This window comes from Rhincodon typus, chromosome 6, assembly GCF_021869965.1.
Source record: "Rhincodon typus isolate 14 chromosome 6, sRhiTyp1.1, whole genome shotgun sequence".
NCBI lineage: Eukaryota > Metazoa > Chordata > Chondrichthyes > Orectolobiformes > Rhincodontidae > Rhincodon > Rhincodon typus.
This window is the reverse complement of record NC_063337.1, coordinates 32,741,900-32,758,101: the sequence shown is the minus strand read 5'-3', so window position 1 is coordinate 32,758,101 and position 16,202 is coordinate 32,741,900. Positions and strand designations below refer to the sequence as shown.

Genomic DNA, 16,202 nt, shown 5'->3' with positions numbered 1-16,202 from the left:
CTGACCGCAATTCATAACCTCACACTTTCCCATATTGTATTCCATCTGCCACTTCTTTGCCCACTCTCCTAGCTTGTCCAATTCCTTCTGCAGCCTCCCCACCACCTCAACTTTCCACCTAACTTTGTGTCATCTGCAAACTTAGCCACAATGCCCTCAGTTCCTTCATCCGATTGTTACTGTATAACGTGAATAGGTGTGGTCCCAATACTAACCCCTGCAGAACTCCTCTCGTCACTGGCTGCCATCTTAAAAAAGAGTCCTTTATCCCTGCTCTCTGCTCTCTGCCTTCTGCCAGTCAGCCAATCCTCAATCCATGCCAGTACCATGCCCCTAATGCCATCTCCAGTGTGGCAGTTTGTCAAAGCCTTCTAAAAATCCAAATAGATCACATCCAATAGTTTTCCTTTGTCTGACTTGCTTGTTAACCTCTTCAAGGAATTCTAACAGATTTGTCAGGCATGCACCCCACCTTGACGATGCCTTGCTGACTCCGCCCTATTTTACCAAATACTTCCTAGTATTCTGCAATTTCATCCTTAATAAAGGACTCTAAAATCTTACTGACAACTGTGGTCAGGCTAACTGGCCTATGGTTTCCAGTCTTCTACCTCCCTCCTGTCTTAACCAAGGGTGTTACATTTACCATTTCCCTATCCTTTGGGACCCTCCTTGACTCCAGAAATTCCTGAAAGATGCCAATGTCTCTACAATCTCCTCACCTATTTCTTTCAGAACTCTGTGGTGTAGTCCATCTGGTCCAGGTGATTTATCCATCTTCACCTTCCCCAGCACCTTCTCCTTAGTGATGATCACTACACACACTTCTGTCTCCTGACTCTCTTGAAGTTCTGGTATGCTGCTAGTTTCATTCACTGTGAAAACTGATGCAAAGGACCTATTCAGTTCCTCTGCCATTTCTTTGTTCTCCATTACTACTTGTCTAATCTCATCTTCCAGCAGTCCAAAGCCCATTCTTGCCTCTCTCTTACCTTTTGGATATCTAAAAAAAACTCTTTATAATCTTCTTTCATATTACTGGCTAGCATACTCTGTGTGGCACGGTGGCTCAGTGGTTAGCACTGCTGCCTCACAGTGCCAGCGACCCAGGTTCAAATCCACCCTTGGGTGACTGTGTAGAGTTTGCACATTCTCCCCTGAGTCTGCGTGGATTTCCTTCAGGTGCTCTGGTTTCCTCCCACAGTCCAAAGATGTGAAGGTTAGGTGGATTGGCCATGCTAAATTGCCCATTCTGTTCACGGATGTGTAGATTAGGTAGATAACAGGTCGGTGTGGACTTGTTGGGCCAAAGGGCCTGTTTCCACACTGTAGGGATTCTATGATGCTCTCTTCTTATTGCTTTTTTAGCTATCCTTTGCTGGCTTTCCCAATCCTCTGGCTTCCCACAGATCTTCACCACATTGTCTGCTTTTTCTTTTGCTTTTATGCTGTCCCTGACTTACCTTGTCAGCCATAATTGCCTCATCCTTCCCTTAATATGTTTCTTCTTCCTTTGGGTGAATGTTTGCTGTGCCTCCCAAATTAGCCCAAAGACTCCTGCCACTGCTCCTCCACTGTCTTGCCTGCTAGGGTCCCCTTCCAATCCACTCTGGCCAGCTCCTCCCTCACGTCTTTGTAGTTACCTTTACTCAATTGTAACATTATTACACCTGATTCCAGCTTCTCCCTCTCAAACTGCAGCATTAATTCTATCATATTATGGTCATTGCCCCCTATGGTTTCCTTCACTGTAAGCTCCCTAATCAAGTCTGCCTCATTACACATTCAAAGGTGCAGAAAAATTGAGGAGGATAAGATGTGTCAGCAAGCCCAGGGCCAGCAGCTACCGACCTGCCTCCACATGAAGCGGTCATTGCTGAAGGTCCCCTCAGGATGTCCAAGAGCTACAGGAGGCCCCCAGTCTATCATTCTCAATACCATGTCATCCACATATGTGAGGCATGGTGCTGCCACAGACTTAGAATTTCCTGGGACACGGTCACAAAACTATGTCATTGACCGGAGCAGGACTCGTAACCTAAAGGGGTGGGTGACCATCTTAACCCAATAGTCATCAAGGTAAGAGCTGTGTAAAGTTTTTATGTAACTGTCTGCTTCCAAGGATCCACAGGGACCTGTGGGGCCTCTCAATCCTCAATCTTACAACTATATTTGCTGTTACCATTACACTTTTTACCAGATTACACCATTTCATCTTAATTGCCCTGTGACGAGAGCAAATTATTCACAAAATCAAACACATGGGATGATTACAATATGCAGGCCCGTACTGAGAATTAGTTAGCAGACAGGAAACAGAAAGTGGGAGTAAATGGATTATCTTCAAAACGGAGAGGAGTGCCACAGGGATCAGGGCTTGGGTGTCAGCTATTTGCAATATGTATCAACAACCTGAATGAAGGAATCAACTGTAGTATCTCTGTTTTCTGACAACACAGAACTAGATGAGAATGTGACTGATAAGCAGGATGTAAACAGACTTCAGCATGATTTAGAAAAGTTGAGTGAGTTGGCAGATGCAGCAAAATGTGGATAAATGTGAAGTTGTTCATATGATAGGAAAAAGAGATTAAAAGTATTGTTTAAATGGTGATAGATTGGGAAAGGTTGATGTACAAAGGGACCTAAGAGTCCTTGTATGTTGGTCATCGAAGGCAAGCAGGTAGATGCTGTTAACATTGAGGAAGGAAGATGGTATCTTGGCCTCATTGCTAAAAGGTTTGAGAACAGGAGAAAGGAAGTTTGCAGCTGCTCAGGGCCTTGGAAAGATCACACCTGGAGTATTATGCACAGTTTTGGTTTCCTCACCGAAGAAATGATATATTGCCACAGGGAGATCAGCAAGGTTCACCAGACTGATTCCTGGAATGACAGGTTTGTTGTAGGAGGAAAAATTGGTCAGCTGGTATCAAGGTAAAACCTTGCATGTTATCAGATTGGAGTGGATTCTGGCCAAGCTGGTATGTGCCAGTCCATTGCAGCAATAAGTCTCAGACAAAGACTGCAATAGGGTGATGTTCAGGAAGAGGCTGATGAGTATACACACAGAATACTTGGTGTATTTGCAGGCCTGACAAAATGCCTGTTGTCACTGATAAGGAGCTGATAAAGAGGTCCCAACTTGGCATAAGGCTATATGTGGGGCTTAGAACCATCCTTTCCAGAGGTAAGTGGCAGCAAACTCCATGGGGAACTCCTTCATGGAGTTGGTTGGTAGCACAGAATGTAAGTATTGCTGAAAAAAGACACCTTTTTGATGAAACATTTTGTCACTGAAACAGAAAGTGCTGGAGAGGATCAACAGATCTGGCAGTATCTGTGGAGACAGAAACTGAGTTAACATTTTGAGTAAACGAGACAACAAGGTGCAGGGCTGGATGAACACAGCAGGCCAAGCAGCATCATAGGAGCAGAGAGGCTGACGTTTCGGGCCTAGACCCTTCATCAGAAAAGGGGGAGAGGAAGGGGGTTTTGAAATAAATAGGGAGAGAGTGGGAGGCGGATAGAAGAGGGATAGAGGAGAGGATAGGTGGAGAGGAAACAAACAGGTCGAAGAGGCGGGGATGGAGCCAGTAAAGGTGAGTGTAGGTAGGGAGTTAGGAAGGGGATAGGTCAGTCCAGGGAGGACGGACAGGTCAAGGGGGCGGGATGAGGTTGGTCGGTAGGAGATGGAGGTGCGGCTTGAGGTGGGAGGAGGGGATAGGTGGGAGGAAGAACGGGTTAGGGAGGCAGGGACGAGCTGGACTGGTTTTGGGATGCAGTAGGGGGAAGGGAGATTTTGAAACTTGTGAAATCCACATTGATACCATTGGGCTGCAGGGTTCCCAAGCGGAATATGAGTTGCTGTTCCTGCAACCTTCGGGTGGCATCGTTGTGGCACTGCAGGAGGCCCAGGATGGACATGTCATCTGAGGAATGGGAGGGGGAGTTGAAATGGTTCGCGACTGGGAGGTGCAGTTGTTTGTTGCGAACCAAGCGTACGTGTTCTGCAAAGCTGTCCCCGAGTCTCCGCTTGGTTTCCCCGATGTAGAGGAAGCCACACCGGGTACAGCGGATGCAGTATACCACATTGGCAGATGTGCAGGTGAACATCTGCTTGATGTGGAAAGTCTTCTTGGGGCCTGGGATGGGGGTGAGGGAGGAGGTATGGGGGCAGGTGTAGCACTTCCTGCGGTTGCAGGGAAAAGTGCCGGGTGTGGTGGAGCTGGAGGGGAGTGTGGAGCGGACAAGGGAGTCACGGAGAGAGTTGTCCCTCCGGAAAGCAGATAAGGGTGGGGAGGGAAAGATGTCTTTGGTGGTGGGGTCGGATTGCAGATGGCGGAAGTGTCGGAGGATGATGCGTTGGATCCGGAGGTTGGTGGGGTGGTACGTGAGGACGAGGGGGATTCTTTTTTGGTTCTTATTGCGTGGACGGGGTGTGAGGGATGAGGTGCGGGAGATGTGGGAGACACGGTTGAGGGCGTTCTCGACCACCGAGGAGGGGAAGTTACGGTCCTTGAAAAACGAGGACAACTGAGATGTACGGGAGTGGAATGCCTCATCCTGGGAGCAGATGCGGCGGAGACAAAGGAATTGGGAATAGGGGATAGCATTTTTGCAGGAAGGTGGGTGGGAGGAGGAGTATTCTAGGTAGCTGTGGGAGTCGGTGGGCTTGAAATGAATATCGGTTTCTAGGTGGTTGCCCGATATGGAGACAGAGAGGTCCAGGAAGGGGAGAGAGGTGTTAGAGATGGTCCAGGTAAACTTAAGGTTGGGGTGGAAGGTGTTAGTGAAGTGTATGAACTGTTCGAGCTCCTCGTGGGAGCACGAGGCGGCGCCGATACAGTCATCAATGTAACGGAGGAAGAGGTGGGGTTTAGGGCCGGTGTAGGTACGGAAGAGGGATTGTTCCACGTAACCTACAAAGAGGCAGGCGTAGCTTGGGCCCATGTGGGTACCCATGGCTACCCCCTTTGTCCACGTAACCTACAAAGAGGCAGGCGTAGCTTTACGCTACTCTTCAGCACTCTTCTTCAGAAAATAACTTTTGATACTGTTACCTGTCCCAGCAGGTGATGACAGCATCCACTAAGCTAAAGATTCAGGGCCACGGTCACCTTGCCAGTCATAGTTACTGCTGCATTTTTCTGTGCCAATCTCTTTTTGCTTCCATTCTTTGTCTCCTTGTTGAAGCACAGTTGCCAAGTGTACTGCTCATTGCTTGGGTACAGGTAGGAGAAATGCTCTCGGAAAACCATTGACCCACACAGCCATCATTCTCTTCCCTCTTTTCCGGTTGCCTCTGCTCCATCTCTGCTACTGAAGTGCCTGTAAAGGGGAGCAATTGGTATATTCAAAGGCCTCACAGAAGCAAACGATTCCTTTCAAGCACTCAGCACCATTTTCTTATTAATCTAATCCACATTTCACAATTCCTTCAACGGCCTTGTCCTTCTGCAATCTAACATAAATGCTTCGAGTTGGATGGTGTTATCTTTAATTTGTGCTCTTGAGGCTGAACACCATCTGCCCTTTCTGCATACTTTCAATGCAGGCATGGAACACCCCTATTATTACTCTTTACAACATGGAGATCAATATGAACTTTGTCAGAAATGATTAGGAGCGGCTACTACATCTGCCCCGCTATCATTTTCAACCTCAGTTGGTTGCCCTCACGCTGAAACAATCTGCATTACATAGTCAAGTTTTGCAGACAAAATCTGAACCACAAGAACACCATCGTCCATTGTATAATTCTATGTGGAACTGAATAAGGAAACTAAATGAGACACAATGCTGAGGGCCATTAGTAATGACAGACTTGTATAGAGTTACAAGCTGCAACTTCATAGCCTGACATAGCTCTCATTACCTGATCACCATAAAGCCATGAGAACAATACTAGTTCAGTGAAAAGTGTGGAAGGACATGCGTGGATCAGCAGTGACATATCTTTGTAGTAAAATGTTTATACTTTAGTCAGAGTATTGCCTGCAGACAACTTCCAAAGTGCTGAACAGATGATCCTTCTTAGTCACCATCCAAAAGTGTCAGCCACTTTGGTTCATTCTACCTGAAATTCAGAAGCAGTTGATAAAATGACTAAGGGACCTTATAACATCCCAAACAGCACTTAGAATCTGTGCACCACAACTAGTACCTCAATATTAGCAATCTGGGCAGATTGCCCAGAAATATACTTTCCATAGAAACAAATCTAATGATTTAATGATCTAATGATCTAATGGGATAAATCTAATGAAATATGAGGGGTCGTTAAGTCTTCATAATGTCAACTTCCCATTAGATCTATGATGTTTCCAGTCCTTTTTGGTTTTATCTCCCTCAAACCTTGCCTTACAAACATAATTCCATCTTTTCTCTGTAACTAGCACTTCACAGGTTTCTTCAGCAGGTAATTGCCTTTTTCATTATAAAGCTCTGTTCTTAAAAGTAATTTGACCATTGCATTAATCAGCATTGCTAAATTATTGAAATGCATTAGAGTATCTTCCCCATTGGGAAAAGTGGTCTTCTGCAATCAAATTAAAGAAAATGCTGTTTAAAATCTCTATAATAATGATATAAAGTGATTTTAAACCTTTTAATTGACAAAGAAAATTTAGCAAGTTCTCCTTTGGGAAAAGAAACAACACTTACTCTTATGCCTAGACAACTATGATTGTCATATGGCTAGTATTGATAAGAAGAAAAGCTATCTGTTTTAACAGTTCCATTACTTATATTTTCAAAGCATTTTTTATAGCTGAGTCTATTAGAATTAAGTTTATTGTCACGCGTACTCAAGTATAGGGATACAGGAGTACAGTGGAAAGTGTACAAAGTTGCCATTCCTGGCACCATCTTAGGTACAAAGGTACTTAGGTACAAAATCAAAAAATAAAGAAATAAGTTAAAAGTTCACTTTATACTAAGAAGGACGGTAAAGAAATATGGTTAAAAATTCAACATTACAGTCCTTCTGTAGCCACGTTGGGCTTTCCCCACAAGGGCACACTCTTCTCCTGCACTGGGCCTGCACTCCCCCATAGGGCATACTTTCCCCTATGCTGGGCTGAGTCCCTCACCACAGACTGCCATCTGGGCTCACTATTCGCTTTGCCAGCAAACGACATCCAGGCTCACCAGCCGCTTCATTGCCAACCGCCATCTGGGATCGCCAGCCATCTTGCCGCCGACTGCCAAAATTCCACCAGCCCGAGCCACTGCTATGCTCTGGACTCCGATGATTTGTTTGTATCTCAAAAGCTCCAGATTGGCATTTCTCAGCAGGCGGTACTATGTACATAATTTTCTTCAGTTTTAGGAGGTTCTTCAAGGATCATCAGTCTTTGATGTGATATGTGAATGTGTTTGTTTTAACAACTTGAGGGTATCTAATCTTTTTTGAGATTTTATGAATGAAATTTTCAGTGTCGGGTGTGTTTGAAAACCAGTTCTATTAGATTATTAGGTTTTATCAAAAAGTTTTCATTTCAAAGACAATGGCTACTGAATTCTGTCTGCAGTGAATATTTGGATAAGATATCATGCAGATACATGGGAGGATCAAAAGATAATGAACAACCCTGGAGTTTCCTCAGCACACCTAAGAGCAAGGCTTTCTAAACTGTGAAATCATGACCCCCCCCCCCACCCCTTAATAGGGTTGCAAGATGATATTCCAGGCTTGCACGCTTTAAGGTAGCAATCATTGTCATGGAGTTCTAAGTTTAACAGATGCAATGCTTCCTAAACCTTTGACATTTTTAAAATGATGTCCATGGCTTACTTCACTTATCTTTCAAGCCAAATTCTCATTGTAGGGTCATAGCAATTCTTAAGCCTTGAACTGGAGTTACAGCAGGAACACGTTTGTGAAGGATTGCTAAGATTATGTGAAAGATTATGAAGAAAATATTTTATGCTTTTGTTATGTGGAATGGCTGTTAAAAATGTAACTTAATATTTCTTTATGTTCCTTTATCCTCCATCAAAAATGTTACTAGCAATGCAGGATAATGTGGAAATTCTTTCTTTAGCTGTTTTGCTAGATTTTCCTGCTCATTAAAGCATTTGAGATTCTACTTTTCGCAAGGTTAAATATTAAAGACACTGAACAATAAACTTTATTCAACTGCAAATATACTTCTGGTATTATATAAAACAATTTAATGCAAGATTACTTTGGATATACGTCTGCATATTTGCTGAAAGGCTATAACAGTTTTAGTGCATTTAACAAAATCTCAAATTTCTCTCTTCCTAATTTACTGTTGGTAACTAAACTCAAAGAGAATAGTATTGTTTTGAATGCTTCACTAATACTTAGTACACCAACATTTGAATCCTAAATGTTTTATGGTGTTTCCAGTTATAATGATGTGGCCCTTTCACTGGACAATTTCACCCGCTTTTAACATCTGTATCATTGTACAGTTGTGAAAAGCGTTACAAGTCTTAGTATTCTGAACAATAGTAACTTTTCTATTTAAGTAATGCTATTACAATAGCATAAAACAGAAATTGCTGGAGAAACTCAGCAGGTCTGGTAGCATCTGTGGTAAAAAGGCAGAGTTAATGTTTTGAGTCCAGTGGCTAAGAGAAATGTTAACTCTGCTTTCCCTCCACAGATGATGCCAGACCTGCTGAGTTTCTCCAGCAATTTCTGTTTTTGTTTCAGATCTCCAGCATCCACAGTTGTTTGTTTTGTTACAATGACACTGTCATCTAGTATTTTTTAACATCAAGTTCTGCTACAGTAGTCTGTGTAATCACAGAACTAATAATTTGACAGCTGGCAGTGTGTGATTTCATCAGCCATTATACAACTTAAACAAGAACCACTACATCAGAGCTAAAAAAAAAGTAATACATGTAACTCAAATTTTGACAAATGGATTAACAAAACTAAATATTGAAATATCTTAGCAGCTCACATTGATGTTATCCAAATTTATATTAATTCCAAAAGAACTTCATCTTGTCTTAAAAGATAATAGAATTAAATAATATACTATCCAAGGCACTGTAGTAGACAGAATTCCATTATTACCAATAAGAAATACACTTAAAGTATTGAATCATACCAAATGAATTCTGCTATTCAATGGATTTAAGTACTTCAGTGTTATTGACAGTATACCAGTTAAAAAGTTCACATTAATTTTGTGTCTGTGATATTCTAGCACAATGGTGTTGTACACAAGGAATATACAGCACTAGCTTAATTTTTGCATTTTCATACATCTTAACACACAACTTCTTACAAAGTACACATAGCTTTCAACAAAATATAAAACTGCCCATTCCTCATTTTAAACTACTTGCGAGGTGTAACATTATAATAAAGAATAGTATTTAAGTTTTTAAAGTCTCAGTACTATACTAGCGATGTACACTATAGGTAAAATGTGCAAGCCATGTAAGAGGAAAGGTTCTGTGTGAAAATAGAAGGATATAGAGGTTAGACTTGGTTCAATGATAGCACTCTTTGAATCTGCAGACTGAGAGTTCATTCTGAAGACTTGAACCCTTAGTCAGGCTGATTCAACACAGTACTGGGAGTGCATTTTTCAGATGAAATGTCAGAGACACCATCCACCTCCTCAGCTATGTGTAAATGATCCAGTTGGACTATTTCAAGATATGGGGAGTTTATCTTGTGCCCTGGCCAACTGTTCTTCCTCAAACAGCACCACAACTAAACACCAGATCATCTGGTCATTTAGCTACATTACACCAGTGACCATACTTTAAAAGCAATGCATTGGCTGTGAATTGTTTTGGAATGCTTTTGGGAAATGCATTACACAAGTTAAATTCAAATTCTTTCTTTCAATTCATAGAGCATTTCAGGCCATTGATTTGTAATGTTGTAAAGCAAATAAGCAATACTCCTGCAATAAGTCTTGTAGGTAGCACTCTATCAGATTTTTGAAACAGTCACAATTCACGGAAGTAGTAATTTAGCTTTATATCGAAAGCAGCTTTACTAGTACGCACTAAGGTGAAGCGCATTTACATTTAAACATATATCTGGAATACTAATGAAACAGATACTATGTTGAAATTAGACAGGGCAGCTGAAATATGGTTATTAGGGTATTCAGATCCAAACTATCCTTGACATGTCACCGATGCACTATATTAATTCAGAAGTGGCTCAATGCCTGTACAAAAAGTCAAGATTTTAAGTTTTGTATGAAATTTTGGGTGCTTTTATGGGTATGATTTTTTGACAGTGCAAGAATAGCTGGAACCCCAACTACATGTGATGTAATTGTAATAGCTGTACAATAGTTAGCTAGGAGATGTTCATGCCACAACATGAAAGAGTTAAATTCCATTATGTTGCACCCAATTTAACAATCTCAATATTTCTCCAAATTAGAGATAGTAGGAACTGCAGATGTTGGAGAATCCGAGCTGTGTTCATCCAGCCCTGCACCTTGTTGTCTCGGTTTCTCCAAATTAGCCTGGATTTTGTGGTAGCAAGGACTAACTATGAGCATTTGTTTCCTATACTCATCTGAAATTGACAGCAGCTACTGGAGTGTGCAAATCTCCAGTTAAATGCATAAATTCATAAGTTGTGATTTGTGATTCAAACAGGATGCACTGTTGAGTTCCTCACAAATGTCACCATCACTTCAATTACATAGAAGCCGTGGCAATTATAAGACCGTGGCCTTTTTTGCAATTAGCTTCATCATAAAAACCATTGAAAAAGTTGCACCTTGTTGAATGAGGTATCACAATGATCTTTAATGATTTAATAAGTTCTCATTAACTTCTGAAAAAAATTCTGATGCTGGAAATGAATTTTATATTTATGGAACTTCTGTTTTAATAAAAATAACTTCACATCTTAAAAAAAAATGTGATATTTCACCTTATACATTTTTGATTGAGGCCTGTGCTATTTATTGCCAATCAATAATTAGATTTGAGAAGGTGATGGTGAATCTTCATCTTGAATGTAACAGAATGACTTGTTGGACTATTTTAGAGGGCAGTCAGCTGTATGTCTAGGGGTCTGGAGTCACATATAAGTCAGACTATGTAAGGGCAGCAGATTTTATAAGTAATAAAGGCCAACCAGATACACTCTTATTTAATCATTCATGGGATGTGGGCATCACTGGCTGGGTCAGTATTTATTACACAACTCTAGTTACACATGAGAAGGTGATGGTGAGCTGCCTTCTTGCACTGCTAAAGCCCATATGCTGTGCATGGACCTAGAATTAGGTTAAGGAAAGAGTTCTAGGACTTTGACCCAATGACAGTGAGTGAGCAGTGATATATTTCCAAGTCAAGATAGTGAGCGACTTGGAGGGGATCTTGCAGGTGGTGGTGTTCCCATGTATTTTCTCCCTTGTCCTTCTAGATGAAAATGTTTGTTGGTTTGAAGATGCTGCCTAAGGAGTCTTGGTGACTCTGTGCAGTGTACCTTGTAGGTGGTACACATTGCTGCTGCAGAGCGTTGATATTGGAGGGTGTAGATGCTCATGGATGCAATACCAATCAAGTAGGCTTTGTCCTTCATGGTGTCAAGCTTCTTTAATGTTGTTGGAGCTGTACTCATCCAGGCAAGTGGGGAGACTTCATCACACTTCTGACTTGTGCTTTGTAAATGGCAGAATAGGCTTTGGAGAATCAGGAGGTTAGTTATTTGCTGCAGGATTCACAGTCTCTGATCAGCTCTTGTAACCACTATAGTTGTACTGCTAGTCTAGTTCAATCTCTAGTTAATGATAATCCACAGATGGTGGCAGTGGGCATTCAGTGATCATAATGTCATAGAATGTCAAGGGGTGATAGTTAGATTCTGTCTTGTTGGAGATGGCCATCACCTAGCATTTGTATGCCACAAATGTTATTAGCCACATCTCAGCTTGGACGTAGCTTGGATACTGTCTGGGTTTTGCTGAATTTACACATGAACTGCTTCAGTGTCTGAGGAGTCACGAATGGTGCTGAACATTATACAATCATCGGTGAACATTCCCACTTCTGACCTTATGATGGAGGGAAAGTCATTGATGAAGCAGCTGGGACACTATCTGAGGAACTCCTGCAGAGATGTTCTGGGAAAAGGATGACTGATCTCCAACAACCACAACCAACTTCCTTTGTGCCAGGTATGACTCCAAGCAGTGAAATTTTCCCTAATTCCCATTGACTCAGTATTTTCTTGGGCTCCTCGATGCCACACGCAGTCAAATGCAACCTTGATGTTAAAGGCAATAACTCTCACCACCTCTGTAATTCATCTCTTTTGTCCTTGTTTGAACCAATGAGGTCAGGAGCTGAGTGGACCTGGTGAAATCCAAACTGGGCATCTATCAGCAAGTTACTGCTGAGCTGCTTGATAGCACTATTAACGACATCTTCCATCAATTTACTGATGATTGACAGTGAACTGATGGGACCATAACTGGTATGATTTGTTTTTTTTTGTGAATGGGACGTACTTTGGGGAATTTTTCATATTGTTGGGGAGATGCCAGTATAGCTGTACTGCAACAGCTTGGTTACAGGGGCAACAAATTCTGGAGCATAAGCCCTCAGTATTGTTGCTGGAATGTTGTCGAGGCCCATAGCCTTTGAAGTGCCCAGTGTCTCCAACTATTTCTTGATATCACATGGAGTGAATTAAATTACAGTAATTGTAGTCATTTGTAGATTGTTGTTTTTGCATCTGGTAGTCACATGGTCACCAATATTGACACTAGCTTTTTATGTGACATTAAGAGTCCAGCTGCCAAGGTGGGATTTGAACACATCTTCATATCAGCAGTTCAGGCCTCTGGATTGCTAGCCCAGGAACATAATCACCATGCTACCATACTCGAATATTCCATACATATATTTGAATCATTTGCATTGCTCTCTATAAGATGTAACAATATTGAAAGATTATAAATGCAAATCTTATTGGCTGTTTATCTCATGTGATGCCATCCCTGTCGTGCGATGCCCGAAGGTCTACCTGACATGATGTCAGATTCAAACTGGCTTTAGGAAATAGAAAACGTATGCTGCAAAGGTTGCCACATCTTTAGGGCAAATTTTCCTTAACCATTGACCATGAAAAGTGGGCCATTGCATTTGATGTCAACATTTGGCTATGTTTAACATCTGATTTCTGTGAGTGAGTAGCACATTATGTTCTAATATTGGTCAAGGCGATAAGTAAAATGGTTCCTTCAGGGAGTGTAACAACATTTTGAATTGGCAGAGTTTCTATGCTGCCACATTGATAAAATGGCCATTCTTTAAACGTGTGGTGAGGTATAAAAAGTTAGTGAATTGTAGTCTGGTGGAGGTGTACAGCGACTCATTTTTGTCTCAAAGGAATTAAGCAAGCTCAAACTCTCATGTTCAGACATTCGATTGCCTTCATCTTCAAGTTGATAATCAGTATTGTTAGTGCTTGTCTGATTGACAGTTTCAGTAAAAACTGACTCTTCACTCTTGCTTGCTGCTTTCGAGCTGTGGAGAAAAAAAAAACAAAAGTATGCTCAGTGACAGACGCAGTCTGAGAATGCATAGGTCATGCAATCAGTCGAACAAACCATGATGTAACACCAATAAGTTAGCAAATTTCTTATAGCAACATGAGAACATCTCACTAAAATTACTGAATAAACGTTATTAAAAATAATCATTAGAAAAGATAGATTGTTAATAGCATGGGGAGAAGCCTTGGGAAAAAAACAGAACATGTAAGATTCATGCTGCAAATATCAATGCATTACAGCTGTGTGTATAATTCATAGTTTCTTATTTATAATATTTTATTCAAGTTTATAGTCATCTTAGCCATGTGTTTTCGATTATAACTCAATCATTTCTTTTGTGAATGCTTCAGATACTTCCAAATTTCAAATCTTGAAAAAGACTATAGAAGGATGAAGGAGGAGATGGTGGTGTATTGATGAGATCCCTGGACTATTGATTCAAATGATGGTTTGGGGACATGGGCACAAATTCCACCATGGCAGCTGATGGAATTTTAATCCAACTAACAAAATCTGGAATTTAAAGCTAGCCTTCTGTCTTAGTGATCATGAAAAAAATCACCAAAACCCATAGATTCACAAATGTTGTTTAGAAAATCTTCTGTCTTTACCTACACTGATCTAAACGTGACTCCACAGCCACAACAATGTGGTTGACTTTTAATTCACTCTGAAATGAGCTGAAAACTGCTCAATTCACAGACATGAAGAAGGGTCTCGACCCAAAACGTCAGCTTTCCTGCTCCTCTTGGCTCTCATCCAGCTCTACACCTTGTTATCTCAATTCACAGACAATTGGGAATGGACAACAAATGCCAGCCTTTCCAGTGATGCCCACATCCCATGAAAGAACATATTGTTTGTAGAAAGGCAGAACAGAATGCTGAAAAACCTGCTCATAAGCCATCAGGAAGTTCAATTCTTGAAGTTATCATGTATACATTTTGTCAAAGGTTTAAATATGTGTCAATTTACCAGGCTTGCTACAGAACCACCAAGTTGGATCCTAGCTTTTAATGATGATTAATTTCAAATTTTGGGCATACTTTATGGCAACTATATGAGAGTTAAACTGAAGCTTCAGATGTGATCCAGCTTCTCCATATCATTTGCCATAGGTTGTGGCTTTTATTGTAAAAAAAATATTATTTTTAAATTAATCATTACAGAGATGAAACATGCATTCACAATTAATTTTCATAAAAACATGTTTTAACTTCAGGGTCATTGGTATCGCTGATTTTAGTGTGATTATTTTTGTACGTAACAGATCAACGTTTATCTCTGAACTTTACAACTCGGCTCCTAAGCTTGCAGAAGTTTGCTAGCTTAGGGTCTTTCTTCAGTGCATGGTGCCAGGGCACCTGACATTTAATGTTTTGTTCAGGGCAGTATCATTTTTCTTTTTTGACTATATTGGAATGAAGTAAACTCAGATTAGTGGATTCTCAGATAGTGGCTTAGGTGATCTGATTCATTCTAAGGTAACTTGCTATTTCAAGCTGTAGCTGAATACGATCAATTCCTCACTCCTATTGGATATTAAAATTCAAAACATTTTAGCCCTTTCAGAAGGAAATCCTAAAGTCTGTCAGTTGTGGATTGTTTTTAAAGAGCGGATTCCTATTCATATTGAAATAATAGCTCCATCAATGTTTCTATTGAAAAACTGAAATCAGAATTGAAAGAAAGAATTCGTATTTGTTTAATGCCCAACATAAGTTAAGAATGTACCTAACTCTTATGGCCAATGAAGTACTTTTGTTTTCATGCAGAAAGTTCCCACAAATAACAGTGATACGAAGATAATCTGATTTCTGTCTTGCTTGAGCAATAAGTACTGACCAGGATACTGAGTGAATTCTCCCTTTCTTTTTCAGATGGTGCTTTTGTACCTTTAATGTTCACTTCAGAGGGCATATGGGACTCAGGTTAATGGCTCATTTTGAAGAGCAGCCCTCCCTTAGTACTGGTCTGAAGTAGACAGTAGGTTACATATTTAGGTCATTGTAATGAGACTCGAACCTACAGAATCTGACTCAAAAACAAGAGTAGTAGCATCGAACCAAGCTTGATACCTAATTTCCTGAAAAAATAAGCAATTCAAAGAATTCAATTTACGCAGTAATGCTTTTAAACCTTTGTATCTACAGAAATATAGAAGGTGTCACTCACCAACTGTAAAGAGTCAGTGTGAGGGAGCCTTTGCTAAGCAAGTGAGACAGCAACCAAATGAGTGTATCTGGGAATGGGTTCAAAGTGGGAATTCAGAGCAGAGGGAGATAGAGGTTCTTCAAGTAAGGTCTACTGCAATAGTAGTCTCTAGAGCAAGAGGTGAGTGGGAGAGGATAAAAGGCTAAAATCAAAAGGCCGAATTTTATGGAGATCAGCACCAGAGTCATTACAAACTATAACATGACCCAGTTGCAGGGAAGAAAGCTGATTGGTGAGTCTTTAAATTAAGAGAGTTGGGTCATTAAAGTATAGTCATGGCTGAGATAGAGAGGTTTTTAATCAGTCATGGAATCAAGGGTTATGAGAAAAATAGGAAAGTGGAGTTGAGGATTATCAGATCATCCAAGCTCTCACTGAATCACAGAGCAGACTCAATTGGCAGAATGGCTTGCTTATACTCTGTCTTATGGTCTTGTTTTTAATCATTAGCTAAAT

The 16,202-nt window shown here is 40.9% G+C and overlaps 1 protein-coding gene across 1 annotated transcript in view; it reads right to left on the bottom strand.

Moving 5' to 3' along the window:
* Window positions 1–12,191: 12,191 nt before the first annotated feature.
* Window positions 12,192–16,202, bottom strand: part of flt1 (fms related receptor tyrosine kinase 1) — a 157,869-nt gene continuing 153,858 nt past the window's right edge. The window contains exon 30 of the mRNA XM_048597647.1: window positions 12,192–13,503. Coding sequence (XP_048453604.1) covers window positions 13,287–13,503 — 217 coding nt within the window. The 3' untranslated portion in view covers window positions 12,192–13,286. The remainder of the gene's footprint in view (window positions 13,504–16,202) is intronic.